The 16,021-nt window shown below is 51.5% G+C and overlaps 7 protein-coding genes across 7 annotated transcripts; 4 read left to right on the top strand and 3 right to left on the bottom strand.

Moving 5' to 3' along the window:
• Positions 1-225: 225 nt before the first annotated feature.
• On the top strand, positions 226-1,236 carry MSY001_2169 (uncharacterized protein; the record flags this gene model as incomplete). The annotated part of the gene is made up of 1 exon (XM_018884006.1): positions 226-1,236. One exon carries the CDS (start codon positions 226-228, stop codon positions 1,234-1,236), a length of 1,011 nt encoding a protein of 336 aa, XP_018740709.1.
• A 391-nt stretch (positions 1,237-1,627) lies between these two features.
• On the top strand, positions 1,628-4,027 carry MSY001_2170 (uncharacterized protein; the record flags this gene model as incomplete). Its single annotated transcript, XM_018884007.1, has 1 exon — positions 1,628-4,027. The coding sequence occupies one exon, from the start codon at positions 1,628-1,630 to the stop codon at positions 4,025-4,027; it is 2,400 nt and encodes a 799-aa protein (XP_018740710.1).
• Positions 4,028-6,530: 2,503 nt separating this feature from the next.
• Positions 6,531-7,118, bottom strand: MSY001_2171 (uncharacterized protein; the record flags this gene model as incomplete). Its single annotated transcript, XM_018884008.1, has 1 exon — positions 6,531-7,118. The coding sequence occupies one exon, from the start codon at positions 7,116-7,118 to the stop codon at positions 6,531-6,533; it is 588 nt and encodes a 195-aa protein (XP_018740711.1).
• A 176-nt stretch (positions 7,119-7,294) lies between these two features.
• Positions 7,295-8,275, top strand: MSY001_2172 (uncharacterized protein; the record flags this gene model as incomplete). Its single annotated transcript, XM_018884010.1, has 2 exons — positions 7,295-7,540; positions 7,568-8,275. The coding sequence occupies 2 exons, from the start codon at positions 7,295-7,297 to the stop codon at positions 8,273-8,275; spliced, it is 954 nt and encodes a 317-aa protein (XP_018740712.1).
• Positions 8,276-8,314: 39 nt separating this feature from the next.
• On the bottom strand, positions 8,315-10,866 carry MSY001_2173 (uncharacterized protein; the record flags this gene model as incomplete). Its single annotated transcript, XM_018884011.1, is given in 2 exon segments — positions 8,315-10,826; positions 10,844-10,866. 2 exon segments carry the CDS (start codon positions 10,864-10,866, stop codon positions 8,315-8,317), a joined length of 2,535 nt encoding a protein of 844 aa, XP_018740713.1.
• A 1,203-nt stretch (positions 10,867-12,069) lies between these two features.
• Positions 12,070-12,639, bottom strand: MSY001_2174 (uncharacterized protein; the record flags this gene model as incomplete). Its single annotated transcript, XM_018884012.1, has 1 exon — positions 12,070-12,639. The coding sequence occupies one exon, from the start codon at positions 12,637-12,639 to the stop codon at positions 12,070-12,072; it is 570 nt and encodes a 189-aa protein (XP_018740714.1).
• Positions 12,640-12,784: 145 nt separating this feature from the next.
• On the top strand, positions 12,785-14,143 carry MSY001_2175 (uncharacterized protein; the record flags this gene model as incomplete). The annotated part of the gene is made up of 2 exons (XM_018884013.1): positions 12,785-12,810; positions 12,895-14,143. The coding sequence occupies 2 exons, from the start codon at positions 12,785-12,787 to the stop codon at positions 14,141-14,143; spliced, it is 1,275 nt and encodes a 424-aa protein (XP_018740715.1).
• Positions 14,144-16,021: the final 1,878 nt, after the last annotated feature.

A 16,021-nucleotide genomic window follows, 5' to 3' on the forward strand; every position in this document is an offset into this window, starting at 1 on the left:
TGTTCGGTTGATCGATCATATCTGCCATTCTAGCGTCCTTGATTGCACGCGTAGGTTTGCCACCAACTAACTAAGCGGCAGCGCATTGCTTTCTCAAAGAAAACACTGGGAAACTGTGGTACACTTCTCTCTAGAAGACTTTATCAATTTGCTTGTCCACCAGCTTTTTCTTTGCAACGGTCTGCATTAGGCTTTGGCATTGCCGGTTCATTTTTTCTAAGCACTATGGCTCCTATTAACGCTCAAGTTTCTGAGGCGAACGGAAAGACACCACAGGATGTGGTGATCATCGGCTCGGGCCCTGCCGGCCACACTGCCGCCATTTATTTGGCTCGAGCTAATTTAAGCCCTGTCATGTACGAGGGCTTTTTGGCAAATGGCGTAGCTGCTGGCGGTCAACTCACTACCACGACAGATATTGAGAACTTCCCTGGCTTCCCTGATGGGATTGGTGGTTCAGAAATCATGGATAAATTCCGTGCGCAGTCTGTGCGCTTTGGAACTACCATTCATACCGAGACAATTTCGAAGGTGGACTTCTCTAGTCGACCATTTAAGCTCTGGCGTGAAGGGCATGAAGACGAAGAGCCCGAGCTTGCTAAAACTGTGATTATCGCAACTGGTGCCTCGGCACGCCGAATGCACCTACCAGGCGAAGAAACTTATTGGCAAAGCGGTATCAGCGCTTGTGCTGTATGCGATGGTGCAGTTCCTATCTTCCGGAATAAGCCTCTTGCCGTGGTTGGTGGCGGTGACTCCGCTGCAGAGGAAGCCACCTACTTGACCAAGTACGCCAGCCATGTGTTTGTTCTTGTTCGTCGGGACGAGCTGCGAGCCAGCTTCATTATGGCCAAGCGTCTTCTTTCGCACCCTAAGGTCACTGTTCTGTTCAATACCATTGTGACAGAGGCTAAGGGTGATGGGGAGCTACTTACGGCCATTCGCACGAAAGACACTAAGACAGGCGAGGAGAAAGATCTCCAGGTGAATGGCCTCTTCTATGCTATTGGTCATATTCCTGCTACTTCTATCTTCCAAGGTCAGATGGACCTGGACAGCGATGGTTATATCCTCACGAAGCCGGGCACTTCATTGTCCTCTGTCCATGGCGTCTTTGCGGCTGGTGATGTGCAGGACAAGAAGTACCGCCAAGCTGTTACATCAGCAGGCAGCGGATGCATTGCTGCATTGGATGCTGAGCGCCTCCTCGCCGAAGAAGAGTCTACCTCACATTAAAGATTGATAGCGATGTACTTTCCCTGAGAGCTATAGTAGCGTCGCCCGCACAGACCTATGTGGAGGACATTCGGTTGATGATCTTTTGTCCCCGGTCCGAACGCACTGCCGAGAGCCGGACTCACGTGATGACCTAGTGCATAATGGGGGCTGGTCACTTTGTTGCCGAACGGCTCCGTCATGTTGCCCAATAATATTATAGCCTTTCCAAATAGACACTCGGTGATCCGTTCCGATGTCAAATAATATCCGGTCGCAGGCTGCAAACCGTGCAATCGACGACCTCCGATTAGTGCCACGGATGTAATGCATGCGAAGCTGCGACTAAGCAAAAAAGCCCGCCGCTGCCTTAAGTATAGGTCTACTGTTCGTTGCAGGTTTCCTTGACAACATGCTGTCTTCCCGCGCGATGCGCTCCCCCGCATTCCGCTCGGTGGCTCTTGGAGCTCGCCGGGCGGCTGCTACTCGTGGCTTTGCCACTACCTCTGAGGAGGCCCCTGCGCTGAACCTGGAGGACCTGAAGAAAAAGGTTGAGCTTAGCATCATCGAAAAGGGTCGTGGCTACTACCTCCCTTACGAAAAGCTTGAGGAGAACCTGAAGATTGTCCGTGACCGTCTCAAGCGTCCTCTGACTATGTCAGAGAAGATTGTCTATGGTCACCTTGACGACCCTCATGGCCAGGATATCGAGCGTGGTGTTTCTTACCTGCGTCTCCGTCCCGACCGTGTTGCTTGCCAGGACGCCACTGCGCAGATGGCCCTGCTCCAGTTCATGTCGGCCGGCCTTCCAAAGGTGACTGTCCCCACCACTGTCCACTGTGACCACCTTATCGCTGCTAACACTGGCGGTGCTGAGGACCTTGCTCGTGCCCAGGAAGTGAACAAGGAGGTTTACGACTTCCTGGCTACCTGCACTGCCAAGTATGGTATTGGCTTCTGGAGGCCTGGTTCGGGTATCATTCACCAGATCATCTTTGAGAACTACGCTTTCCCTGGTGGTCTTATGATCGGTACTGATTCTCACACTCCTAACGCTGGTGGTCTGAACATGATTGCTTGCGGTGTTGGTGGTGCCGATGCTGTCGATGTTATGGCTGGTATTCCCTGGGAGCTTAAGTGCCCTAAGGTGATCGGTGTGGAGCTGAAGGGCAAGCTTAGCGGCTGGACTACTCCCAAGGATGTGATTCTTAAGGTCGCTGGTGAACTCACCGTAAAGGGTGGTACCGGTGCCATCGTTGAGTACAAGGGCCCTGGTGTTGGTTCGCTCTCTGCCACTGGTATGGGCACTATTTGCAACATGGGTGCTGAGATTGGTGCCACTACCTCTGTCTTCCCCTTCAATGACCGTCACAGGCAATTCCTTGAGGCTACTGGCCGTGGCGAAATTGCCAAGGCAGCCGCCTCCTACCAGCGCAACCTGCTCCCTGACCGTGACGCTGAGTTCGACCATCACCTCGAAATCAATCTCGACGAACTCGAGCCTCACATTAACGGTCCTTTCACTCCCGACCTTGCGACTCCGCTGTCGAAGTTCAGGGACGAGGTCAAGAAGAATGGCTGGCCCGAGGATCTTAGCGTCGCTCTGATCGGCTCGTGCACGAACTCGTCGTACGAGGACATGTCGCGTGCGGCTTCGATTGCTAAGGAGGCCGCCGAGCACGGTCTCAAGGTCAAGTCGGGCTTCACTGTGACGCCCGGTTCGGAGCAGATCCGCGCTACTATCGCCCGTGACGGCCAGATGGAAACCCTGAGCAGTGTTGGCGGTATGGTTCTGGCTAACGCCTGCGGTCCTTGCATTGGTCAGTGGGACCGTCACGACGTGAAGAAGGGTGAGAAGAACTCTATTATCACTTCTTACAACCGTAACTTCAGTGGCCGTAACGATGCCAACTTTGCCACACACGCCTTTGTGGCCTCTCCTGACCTTGTTACTGCCATGGCCTTCGGTGGTAGCCTGCTGTTCAACCCGATGACCGACACTCTGAAGGGTGCTGATGGCAAGGAGTTCAAGTTCTCGGACCCGAGCGGTATTGAGCTGCCTGCCCGTGGCTACGATCCGGGTGAGAACACCTTCCAGGCTCCTCCGGCCGATGGTTCGGGCGTCCAAGTCGACATCAAGCCCGACTCTGAGCGCCTGCACTTCCTGGAACCTTTCAAGCCCTGGGAGAACAAGGACCCTGTGGACATGCCCATCCTGATCAAGGTCAAGGGCAAGTGCACCACTGACCACATCTCGGCTGGTGGTCCTTGGTTGCGCTACCGTGGTCACTTGCGCAACATTTCTAACAACTGCTTGATTGGTGCTACGAACATTGCTAACAACGAGACCAACAACGTGCAGAACTACTACACTGGCGAATGGGGTGCAGTCCCTGCAACGGCTGCCTACTACCGTGACAACGGTCACCCTTGGATTGTAATTGGTGATGATAACTACGGTGAGGGTTCGTCCCGTGAGCACGCCGCCCTGGAGCCTCGCTACCTGGGTGGTATGGCTATTATCACCAAGTCGTTCGCCCGTATCCACGAGACCAACTGCAAGAAGCAAGGTCTTCTGCCTATGACTTTCCGGAACCCGGCCGACTACGACCGGGTTCGTCCTGATGACCTGGTTAGCCTTGAGGGTGTGGTGGACATTGCTCCCGAGAGCACCGTGACTATGGTGTGCAAGCACAAGGACGGTTCGGAGGACCGTATCCCTCTGCAGCACAGCTTCAACGAGAACCAGATTGAGTGGTTCAAGGCTGGCAGTGCTCTCAACCTTATGTCGAACAAGTCTAAGAGCGCTTAAGCTTGGAATGATAGTGTTGTTTACAAACAATAGCTTGGACATGATAGAATGAACGTGATTGTCTGATTGTTCAGAGTAGTTTCTTGTTTTGATAGCACATTGTGGAGGTCAGGAAGTACGGCGTTAGTGTGGGCTGCTCTGGTCAATGCGACACCAGGTATGGCATTATCTGTAGATCAAGAGTGAGTTTGCCTAGACTTACTCCAAGTCAAGCACTTCGAAATTTGAAGTTGAGCTATCTTCGATTCAGCAAGGATCCTGTTGTGTCTCGCGTGTTAGTCGATGTACAGGTACCAGGGACTTGGTCCAGTCCTGGGGCTGCACCGTCCATCCACAAATTAGATGAACATGTTCCAGCAGCCTCAGAGACAACTTCAATGGGGAAGAGATCGAATAGGGAGGTATTTGAAAACTATGCAAGATCTCCCTCGCCACCTATCAAATTATCCTCAGCTAAACAAATCTTTGAAAAGTATTGCGCTGATGCAACATGGCCTGAATGCAAGGACCCTGCATTTTCTTCATCAGATATCCACGAAGAGAACATGCTACCAGGTGTATATGCAGGGTCTGGCTCAGAGCCTCTTACTGATACTGTCCCAGCTATACGACACACACAGGAACCGCATACAATTCGATCTCGTCGTCCGCGGCTAGAGACCAAGCTGCCTAACTATTACGAAGGTCATCTCAGCAACGAAAATACTAGCTCCAATTCTTCTAATGCCTCTCCCAATATAAGCCAATCATTCCATGTCGAAATGGATCCGAAGCGTTCGCCTCTTTCATCCACGTTACGCGATACCCATGCACCGCCTCCCGGCATCAACGTCCAAACGTCCCCGGAACTTTCCCATGCCATCAGTACATTAAAATCTCCAAAGATATTATCCAATCCAAGAAAAAGTCAAAATCATTTGCTTAACTATGACCCAACCGAGGATGATACAGACTCTTCTTTGGCAAGCTCCTTGAAATCAGAGAGCGATATCGGTGAGCCTGACATCTTAAAGGAGGACAATGCATCAATATTGGATCACCAAGGCTCTCTTTCATTGCATCAAGAGCCGAACATTACCTCAGAACAGAAAATGTCGAAGTCCCAAGGTCGTCCTCGTCGCCTTTCAAAGATGTCAGAGTTTCATCGTATACAATTGCAAGGCACAAACGAAAAAAAATCGCTGCTTCATCAAAAACTTGTACAATCAGGTCTTAAGCAAAATCCCGATCTTTTAGGACAATACGCTCTCTGGGGTTCTACAGATTGCGACAATGGCATTAAAGTACGCTTATATTTTCCAGGCCAGGTCGATCCCACCACAGGCCAGGACGTCGTTCCCATCTCTCTGTTAGTCCGGAAAGATGCAAATATGGAAAATCTGGTTGGTTTTGGTCTCCTTTCTTTCTTCAGAACCTATGGAAAGTATCCCACACATCCCGAGATGAAAGCATCTTCTATGCCCCGCATGATCACTGATGCATGGAACCTTCGCATAGTCGAAGATGGATGTGTCGATGACGATTACCCGAGTATGTGTTACCTGTATTTACACCTAGCTATTGATCCGAATCTGAATGTGGGCCAATTTGGTGAAGATGAGTTTGCCGTGTGTCCGGAACCTGGCCCATGTACGTGTTATGTGACTCATTCAGACTTCCATTCTACGTTGCCTGTATCCGAACCAAATTCCGATATACTCTCTGGACCAACCGCCGACATAACTGATCAAGGGCCGCTCATTACGCTAAACATAATGGTAGTACCCAGCGCGATTGGGCATGTTCAAATCACTGTACCCCAAGGAGCCTCTGCATCCCATGTTTTGGAAAATGTATGCCAAATTTATCACCTTGGCATGCCAGATTTATACTCGCTATTTTACCGAGACATGGTCAATGTTATTGCACCTCACCAACAAGTCACAGACTTCTCCCATACGAAGGATCTCATTCTGGTGGAGCGTAATTCGCTTGGTCGGCAAGTCTCGTTGGCGCGACATGCCGATGGTCCCTTGCCTGAGCAGCCTAAGTACAAAGATGCTATGGATCTTATATCGAGCTACAAGGCAAGTAATATTGACTCACACTCCAGGCCTATTCCGTTAATCGCCGCCATCATTTTGCTATGGGTCGACACGACCGTGTTATAACATTGGATGGCGAATGGGTTCATATCATGTACGTATTGTGATATTGACTCTCAGCCGTCCCGCAGAGAAGCGCATCTCTCACGCCAAATCCACATCATACCACAAATCATTCATCCTCGTGTGTGAACAAAATATAAAAGTGCCAAATCAGTTCCGGTTGGTTGCCTATCGGGAAAAAACCGGAGATTCCAAGCGATATGAGTTTGAGGCGGAGGACCGCGAACGTGCACGCGAAATTGTCTTTGAGATCAATCAACTTCGACGAGGCTAGTTCGTATATATGAAGTATCCACATATTGGTATCCCTACGTGCAATAACATACGATTAGATTCAGAATCTATTGTCGTCGACATTATGCCTTAGCCTCAGCTTCAGCCTCGGCACCATCCTCCTCGTCCTCGTCGTCAAAGTCAGGCGCGCCTGCACCGCCCATCTGTGACATCATAGACTGAAGGTCCATGCCACCCATACCTCCGGCGCCACCGCCCATGGCGCTCAGCATTGATGGATCAAAGCCGCCCATGCCAAAGTCGTCGTCCGGCTTTTCGGCCTGCTCATCTTCGTCCACCCACTTGTCGAAATCGGTCTTTACGTTGTGCAGGCGGACCTTCTCCTTCGTCAGACGCGGCCAATATTCCTCCTGGGCGTTCTTCTTGCGAATCAGGAGGTAAAGGTTCTTGGCCGTCAGATGCTGCTTCGACTCAGCAGGAACAATCTCCTCGAAGAAGTCAATGTCGAACACGTATTTGTTACCGGGAATACCCTTACTCGCATCTGCTTCAATCGTGGACTCGAAGTGCAGAGCGTTGTCAGTCAGATCGCATTTCGTTGCCTCAGATTTCATGTTAGGGACGTTGATTGTGAGCATAATCACATTCTTTTCAGGCTCCGATGGCGAGCTGCGCTGAGCCCAGAGAATCTCAGGAACGGCAGTAGACATTGTGTTGGTGTGGGTGATGGTAGGCAGTACTGTAACCCCAGCGCTTCAAGTAGGTCCCTGCGCACAGCATCGAAGACGGTAGAACATACCAGATTGCTACGCATGAGCCACGTGTTCTCCACGTGCTCCACAAATTTTTGTTTGCGTATGGCTCTGATGAATGTACGCCAGCCACGATGGTATTGCGTGAGCCTGTTAAGCGCAAGCCAACTAAAAGTTCCAAAGCGGCGAAGCCCGATAAGCAGTTGAGCAATGAGGGAATGCTTCTGAAAAAACGAGTAAAGAAAGTGAAGCCTGAGGAAGTTCCAGTCGCTGCCTCCAAAGCAAGCAAGAAGGGCAAAGCAGTGCGTATCCACGAGGTCCCTACGATCCTTAAGGGTCCGAGCAAGAAGAGCGCCTCGAAGCGTGTTTCTGCACCCAAGGTAGTTGAAGAAGAGAATGATGCAAAGGATGATGTCATCGAGGATACAGATGAGGTCGATGCGGAGGAAGATGCAGATGATGCGGAGGACGATGATGAGGACGACTTCTTGGAAGGCTTCTCCGAGGACTCCGACGAAGAGGACGAGGAAGATGATGCACTTGCTAGTCGTATTGCTCCAGCGCGTGATGAGGTTGTTCGTCTTCCTAGCAGCCGCGATGATGCTGCAGTGCGCCAGCGTCTGGAAAAGGCGCTCCGAAAGCACGCAGAGCGTGGCGATAGCGAGACAGGCGTCGTGTACATTGGTCGTCTCCCTCATGGATTCTTCGAAGATCAATTGCGGGCTTACTTTTCCCAGTTTGGGGACATTCGACGTCTGCGACTGTCACGCAACAAGAAGACTGGTCGTTCGCGTCACTATGGATTCATGGAGTTTGTTTCTCCTGAAGTCGCTGAAATTGTGGTGGACACAATGAATAACTACTTGCTGGATGGTCATCTGCTTCAGCTTTCTATGATCCCCTCGGAGGAGGTGCACCCTAACCTATGGATAGGCGCCAACCGTAAGTATCGTCGCGTGCCAGCGGACCGTGTGGAACGGGCTCGCCGATCGCGGTCGCGGTCTACTGAGGAGCGTGCTAAGGTGAACCAGAAGCTGCTCCAGCGTCAGAAGAAGCGTCGCGCTGCATTGGAGCGCGCAGGCATCGAATATGATTTCCCAGGATACCAAATTTAATGCACTAGTACTATAGGAGTCATTCCACCATGTCCATTACTACGTCGAGATAGTCAACCATGAGCCTCGTCCGCCCGCATTCATCAGATCTGTCTGCCCCGTTTTGATTCGACGAGTCGTTTGCGGAGACGGAACACCTGCTTTCAAAACCGTCGTGTCGTGCCCTGTCGAGGAAGGGGGCATACCCAGGCCAAGACCCACGGGGGGCACCTCAGGTGTGCCGGTGCCGCCTGCCATCGATTGCACCACTGCTCCTGGCAGCGCGTCAGACGGCATCATAGGCGTATGCTGTGCATTAACAAAAGGCGGCAACATATCAGAGGCAGACAAGTTCCGTGTGTCGTCCGAAGCGCGCGGGGTTTCACCGCCTGACTCGGGCGTGACAGGCCTCGTTAGACCGAGTTTTAGGAACACTTCTGCACACCATTCGTACCATACACGGTGCTTGTCCGTAAGTCGCCAGATATGCACGTCCAGCTCTGCATTACCTGGCAGGTACAGTGGTTCACGGAAAGGGAAAAACATCGGGAACCAACTCACCATATTGGGACTGGCTCGCATCTTATCAGGAAAAATGCTGAGCACCACGTTACCAAACAGATGTGCCTCAAAGTAACCAGCTAGACCATGGCACACACCAGCATGAGGGATGAAAAAAGTGTTAACGGAGGAGCGAACATTGTGGTTGTTTGAGAGAGGCAGACCATTCGTATCACAAACAAGGCCACTATTATCCATAGGCGTGTGCTCGAAGCGCCAGCAAGGTTGCACACGAGGCCATTTGCATGCCTCATCGAGGTCAGAGAGCAAATTCATGCTCTTGAACATCACAACGAAGGGCTCATCGAATTTGGCCGACGTAGCAGGCATTCCCATCCCAATCCATTTAGCGTGTGGATGCGTATCTTGGGCCTTGATGGATGCATGCAGTTTCGGGGTGGTAATAGGTGCAATGTAGGGTATGTAAGAGCTGGGAATCGATATGCCGTGTGGCTTCAGAAACCGCATGGCACCATCAAGACATTCAGGGGCAAGCTCATTATCCCCGAAGCTACCCAGCAGTTCACTCACGACCACGTCCGCACGGTCGCTCATGCTTGCAGGCACAGAAAGCGTGCGCATATCTCCTTGGAGAACTCGCACACGCTCACTACCCCACTCGGTCACCTGGCGACTTTGCAAGCTCACACAGGCTCCTGGATTTTTCTCAAGGGCCGTAATATGCACCAAGCGAGATGCGCGCTCCGCTGCAGCCAGACATCGGTCCACCAAGGCACCATGCCCTGCACCCACGATCCAAACATTCATTGTCGTTCCTGCAGTTCCATGCTGTGAAAGAGCTTGGTACATAGCTTCTTCATACAGATTATACTTGACGGGGTCCGATTCGAACATAGAGTAGACATCTGCGGCAAGATTTTGTTCCATCGGCTGTAGCGGTGCCTGCAGCCAGTCGTGGTAGCCTTGCGCAAAAGCATCAAGTTTCGTCGTTGGTGCTTTCTGTTTGGTCAGATAGCGAATGTACTGGAGATAGGCGCTCGGGCCTCCCCGACTATGCTGTGGTGGTGGGGTCGTAATATCGCTCAGGATAATTCGGGGCGCGTGCTGAACTAGCTGTTGCACAAGCGACTGGGCCGATTTTGATAAGACGGGGTAGCCCTTCCCATTGGCAAGAAACGAAGAAGATGGGAGCCACAAAATCGATACCGGCTCACTGACCCAGTGTATCATCGACGACGAAGGTGGCAAAGGCATGGACATATCCAGTGCAATACATAGCTGCGTGTGGTACCCACAGAGATTTTGTAGGACTTCCCAGGTCTCCCAGGCCCAGTTGTCATTGGTTCGCAAGTAGGCAGCGGCTGGCATGGCCATTGTGCCATTCGAAGCCTGCAAGTTTTGTCGCTTAAGCATCGTGGCCAAGATATGAGGAGAGCTCACAGGCAACCGCACAGCCAGTTTCATTAGTGGCCCTGCAACTTGAAGGCATGATCGAATGGCGCGAGCGTAATCAGCCAGGTAAGGCAAGCGCTCTGGATCGCTGCTTGGTGACGGAAGGATTACTTGCGTCGCACCTAGATACGCGGCATACTCCATTTCTTGGCGCAGAGCAATCTCCGAGTCAAATCGGATCCCCTCATCCACCGAGTCAAGCTCGAGCCACTGGCTGAGGACGAGCGTCACCTCTTTTATCTCGTTGCTACCCGACACATTAAGTTCAGCTCGGTGAAACTGGGGCTGCGCGCGCCATTCCTCTGCTTCCACCCGCATTCGCAGATCCCCGGCTTCGGAAGGTTCAGGTAGTACAGCACGGCTCGTACTGCGAATCATGGTGGTGCTTGCCTCTGGATCAGCAGTGACTGACCGCAAACATAACCGCTCCCAACGCTCACGCCAACGTGCGTTGGTCATTTCCAGAACAATATCATCATAGCCTCCAGCCTGCGCCAAACTCTTAGCCTTAGTTACAGGGGATAGTTTAGTGTCCCGTAGGATATCTTGCACAGCTTCTCCCTCCTTGATCGACACACCAATCGCTTCGGGCGTCGGACTAATCTGCTGGTGCACCGCAGGGCCCGTGGGATCGCCATGTCGAGGTAGAAGTGCCGAAAATGATCTCGAAAATGAAGAGGAAGCCAAGCCTAGCGAATTGGTCGGGATAAACAGTGCGACGCGCACAGAAGACTTTGTAGCGCACGCGTCATCTGTCCCGGCCGGCATCGTTTTCACTCAAGTGACGTGAGCGCGTTCGATCGCGTACCACCTGCCGGCAGCATATTAACTACCTACTAGGTCCTTCACATCTTGCAACCCTCCATCCAACTTCGCGGCCACCATATGGGCAACAGTGTGCGTAAGCGGAGGATAACTGACCCATCAGTTTGAGGAGCTGAAACGCGCAGCTCTCCTGGAAAGTTCAAGAAAAAGAGAAGAACTACATGAAAGGATACAGAAACGCGCACAGGAGCAAAGCGAAGCGCAACGGGTAGCTAATGAGCGACTCCAGCAGCGGGCTGCGTGGGTTGCTCGCGAGCAGCAAAGACAGGCTCAACGGCAAGCTCTGGAGGAGAAAAAAAAGAAGGAGCTAGAAGCACAAGATGCGAAACGTCGAGCGGCTACCAGGCTGGCTGAACAGTCCGCGATGGAGAAAGCGCGCGGTCGTCCTCCCCCACGTGCTAAGGCGTTGGACCACGCGCATGCAGAGGCTGTGAAGCATCGACTCCAGGTCCCGCGTGCTAGCAGTTCAGTGGCTCTCACTCGCGATGAGAAACGCATGAAACGTATGGCTAAGGAAATGGGTGTCAAGTTCCGGCCCAACACCAAGCCGGTGCGGCATCCTACAACAAGCGCTCCTGGGAAGCCGATGCCGGCGCTCACAACCAAGCGCCCAATGACACCGCGTGAGCGATTCATTATGGAAGAGCATAAACGAAAGGAGGCACGCAAGGCGACGCTGCCTGCCAGTCCGCATACCTCTGATTCGCACGACTCAGATCGGAGTGGCGAGACATCAGACGACGAAAACGCAACATCCCATGCATCTATACGAGATCAAATTTGGCAAATGTTTGGACGAGACAGACAGCGGCACGTACTTTTCGCTAATCTCCAGCTACCTGGCGCGTGATATTGACAGTGACGAGGATGATATGGAAGCGGGTGCTAATGCCGTGCTGCAAGAAGAACAGCGTAGCTCTCTGTATGGTCGCCGCGAAGATGAGCGCGAAGAGCGCCTCCTGGATGAGCTCAAGCGCCAAAAGATGCAAAATTCTAAGCCATAGCTCTATACCATTTTAAGTACGTTTTGAAAAGACCCATGCGCTGGACGGGGTGATCGATGGGTAGTAAGACTCGAGCGTCTCAACTAGCTCAAACCCAAATTTTTCGTACAACAGGCGGGCCACTGGATTGCTTGTCTGGACGTGGAGATAGACAGACTCGATCTTGCGACCAGCCAAATGCTTGGACGGGCCCGCCACGTCCAAAACATACTGCAACAAAGCGCTGGCCACACCCAAACAGCGATACGTGGGTAGGACACCCAATGTCATGATATACACATTCCACAAAGTCGAGTCTTTTCCTTCCTCAAGACGACAGCATATATTTCCCACTGGAATGTCATTGAACAGTCCCAACTTGCAGATCTGGTTGGTATCTTCGTCCAAGACATTATCATAGACACTTAGGGAATAAGGCACGGGTAGCAATGCTTCGTTAAGCTTGCGCACCTGATTGATATTGTTACGCGTGATATCCGCAATAGCCACTACCGATCTCGCCTTTATGTTTCGACGAACAGGTGCATTTGTATCCGTTTTTACTCGTGCTTCGTAGGAGGTCGGCGGAGGAGGGTATGTCATGAATGCAGGACCAGGGTTCGTAGGACAGGCGTGTTGGCCAGCACCAGCATCACTATTTAGTCACGTTCTCATAAGCCCAGACGCCCCGTGCACCACCACGGACGGGCACCTACGACGACCATCCCCGGATCGTATCTTGGACGTCATGTCACGATCCAATGTGATTGTCCTGTATGTATTCTATGCATAACTAACAATAGCGACAATGGTACTGGATATACTAAGATGGGGTAGGTTTCCTATACTTACATCCAGTTTTGCAGGCAATTCGGAACCTTCGTTCGTTTTCCCCACTGCCATTGCAACGGCGACATCTAGTGCCAATAAAAGCCTAGGCGGGCGTCCTTCTGTGCCCAACAAGCCTGGAGGTCTCACTAATTCCTCTATCGCCTCGAAACGTGGAATTGAAGACTTGGACTTCCATATCGGTTACGAGGCTTACGCCAACGCGAAAACCTATCAAGTGGATCAGCCAATCCGTCATGGAATTGTGGAAAACTGGGACCTTATGGAGCGATTTTGGGAGCAGTGCATTTTCAAATACCTGCGTGCCGAACCGGAAGAGAACTATTTCATGCTTACTGAGCCTCCGCTGAATCCACCGGAGAACCGCGAAGCGACAGCTGAGATTATGTTCGAGTCGTTCAACATCAAGGGTCTGTACATTGCTGTCCAGGCTGTACTTGCATTGGCAGCCAGCTGGACGAGCAACAAAGTATCTGATCGTACATTGACCGGTACTGTTGTCGACAGCGGTGATGGTGTGACACATGTGATTCCCGTGGCAGAAGGCTACGTCATCGGCAGTGCCATCAAACATATTCCTTTGGCTGGTCGAGACATCACATATTTTGTACAGCAGCTTCTCCGTGAGCGCGGGGAATCGGCGCATATCCCTGCCGAGGACAGCCGCCGTGTGGCCGAAAAAATCAAGGAAGACTACAGCTATGTGTGTCAGGACATTGTTCGTGAATTTCGTCGGTACGATGAGGACCCCTATAAGTACTTTGAACGTTACACCGGTGAAAATCAGGTAACTGGACGCAGTTTCACGATCGATGTTGGCTATGAACGTTTCCTTGCGCCCGAGATCTTCTTCAACCCAGAAATCGCGTCGTCTGACTTTTTGACACCCTTGCCAGAGGTTGTCGACAATGTGATCCAGCAAAGTCCTATTGATGTTCGACGTGGTCTATATAAAAACATTGTCTTGTCCGGTGGGTCCACTATGTTCCAGCACTTTGGACAGCGTTTGAAGAAGGATCTAAATGCCATTGTAAGCCAGCGTATCGCTGCCTCGGAAGCAGCAAGCGGAAACCTTGCTCGTAGCTCGGGCTTGGAAGTCAATGTCATTTCTCACCGCATGCAACGATATGCTGTCTGGTACGGTGGCTCTCTCCTGGGCTCCCTTCCTGACTTTTACTCGTTCTGCTATGATAAGAAGGATTATGAAGAACATGGTCCTAGCATTGTCCGCAAATTTAGTGTCTTTGGCGGCGTCTGATAGTGACTTATATGCTACGAAATATTATTCCCAAATGCGAAGGGTACCAGCTCGATCGCCGGCAACGATGCAACGGAAAGGTGCTTCGAGGCGTGCAATGCATGTAATCGAATCCTTGTGGGATTTTGCAAATGTATTGCCTGAATTTGTTTGCTCATGCACACACAAAGGAGAACGCCTCGAGAGACGCTCCCCCAAACTTCCACTGTACGCATAGTGACGTTGCTGTGCTTCTTGGATGAAAAATTCTCCATGAACCTCACATCCCCAAGCAACACTTTTCTCTGCACTGCCCAGATCCCAGAAACGAAGCACACGATCGGCGCCTGCAGTGATAACATAGCCTGCGGGAAGTGAATTGCCTTCAGATGTACTGCTGTAGCCTTCAACACTTGCTAGGACCGCATGAACAGCTTGGGTATATCGATTTTTGTTAGAATCCTCTTTTATCGCTCGCTTAATTCGTATCCGTTCGTGACCCTCCGGCAGTTCCTTGAATAAAAGAGTATCTGGAAGGTCTACCTCCTCATCCAATCGGTCCATGGTAGCCACATGCCAAACTTCCAAGGAGCGACTGCTCTCTAGATCCAAGGTGGCCATGACGCTGTCGCAAGTGCCCCATGCAACAATGACGCTGTTTTTCCTCTGAGGGTGCAATTGACACGCATGAACAGGCAAAGAATGGTCGCCTAATGTCCATTTGCGCAAAAGGAGCGAGAATCTAAGGTCCCATAATCCCAGGAATCCACGAGAAGAACCTGTGCAAACCCAGTGGCTCTGCGGATCGATGACCATGCACGTTATACTGCCGAAAGATGCAGGTTGAGCCACATGGTATGTCGGACGCATGGTACGCACATCCCACCATATCAACCTGCCATAATTCGTTCCAAGAAGTACGGTAGGCGCGGCGCCATAAGAAAGTTGGGACATGCATACCACATATTCACCTGCATCAAGATGCTTGCGACCCAGCACATGAGGACGGGAATAGTGTGGTAGGGAAGCTTTGGTCTGTAGTGCTATGCCCCAGGCATGAATTGAGCCATCTCGGGCAGTGCTGAAAATGCAGTGCGTACCACGCAGCACCAGCACATCCGTAATAGGGGCACCATGTGATGCGTAGGTGAGTCTAGAGTGCGTTGTGACATTTTTCTCTAGTCTAGCAGTATCCCACACCTTGATCATGCCATCATCTGAGCCACTTACGAAGAACATTTGATCTTGAGACACTGCTAGGGCCGTCACGCGATCCTTGTGTTCCTCATAATAAGCCAAAAGCGTTCCTTGCGGACGGGGATTGCTTAGTGTTCCTCCCCAAGATGCTGTTGTGCGCACTTCGAGTGCGGTATCAGTACTTACATGCGCATGAATTTGGCCAAGCACTGCACCCAAATGAGCATGCACGTATGGATCTTTTCCTTCAAAAGTGTGGTTCACGCTCGAAAACTGATCCTCTTCACGTGCCCGACCACGCGTGAATCGCTCCGAACGCTGAATACGCGCTCTCTCCGCATGTGCATGTACCAATGACGTCGACGCAGAGGCTACACTAGGTGTGCCAAATAGGGGAAGTTTGATCGAGCGCTCTGATATAGAGGCTGTGTCGGACTTTTCTGTTTTAATTGTATAAGCGTCCGTATCGTAAGCGTCGCGACACTGTTCATGCACTGGCAAGACTGCACCTTTCTCTGCCTTGGCCGATGCAAGCGACAGATTCTCATTGCTTTCAAGACGATTTCTCGCCATGCGAACAGAATCTTGTGATGGAAGTACCACGTTAGCTGGATGCTGTGTAAAAAAGATAGAGTGTTGTGTGAGCCCCTGTAGAGAGAGGGATGGTACAGGGCCAGGTGTTACAAGCTTATAAGTCATTTG

This window comes from Malassezia sympodialis, genomic scaffold (genome assembly GCF_000349305.1).
Source record: "Malassezia sympodialis ATCC 42132 genomic scaffold, msy_sf_10, whole genome shotgun sequence".
Taxonomy (NCBI): domain Eukaryota; kingdom Fungi; phylum Basidiomycota; class Malasseziomycetes; order Malasseziales; family Malasseziaceae; genus Malassezia; species Malassezia sympodialis.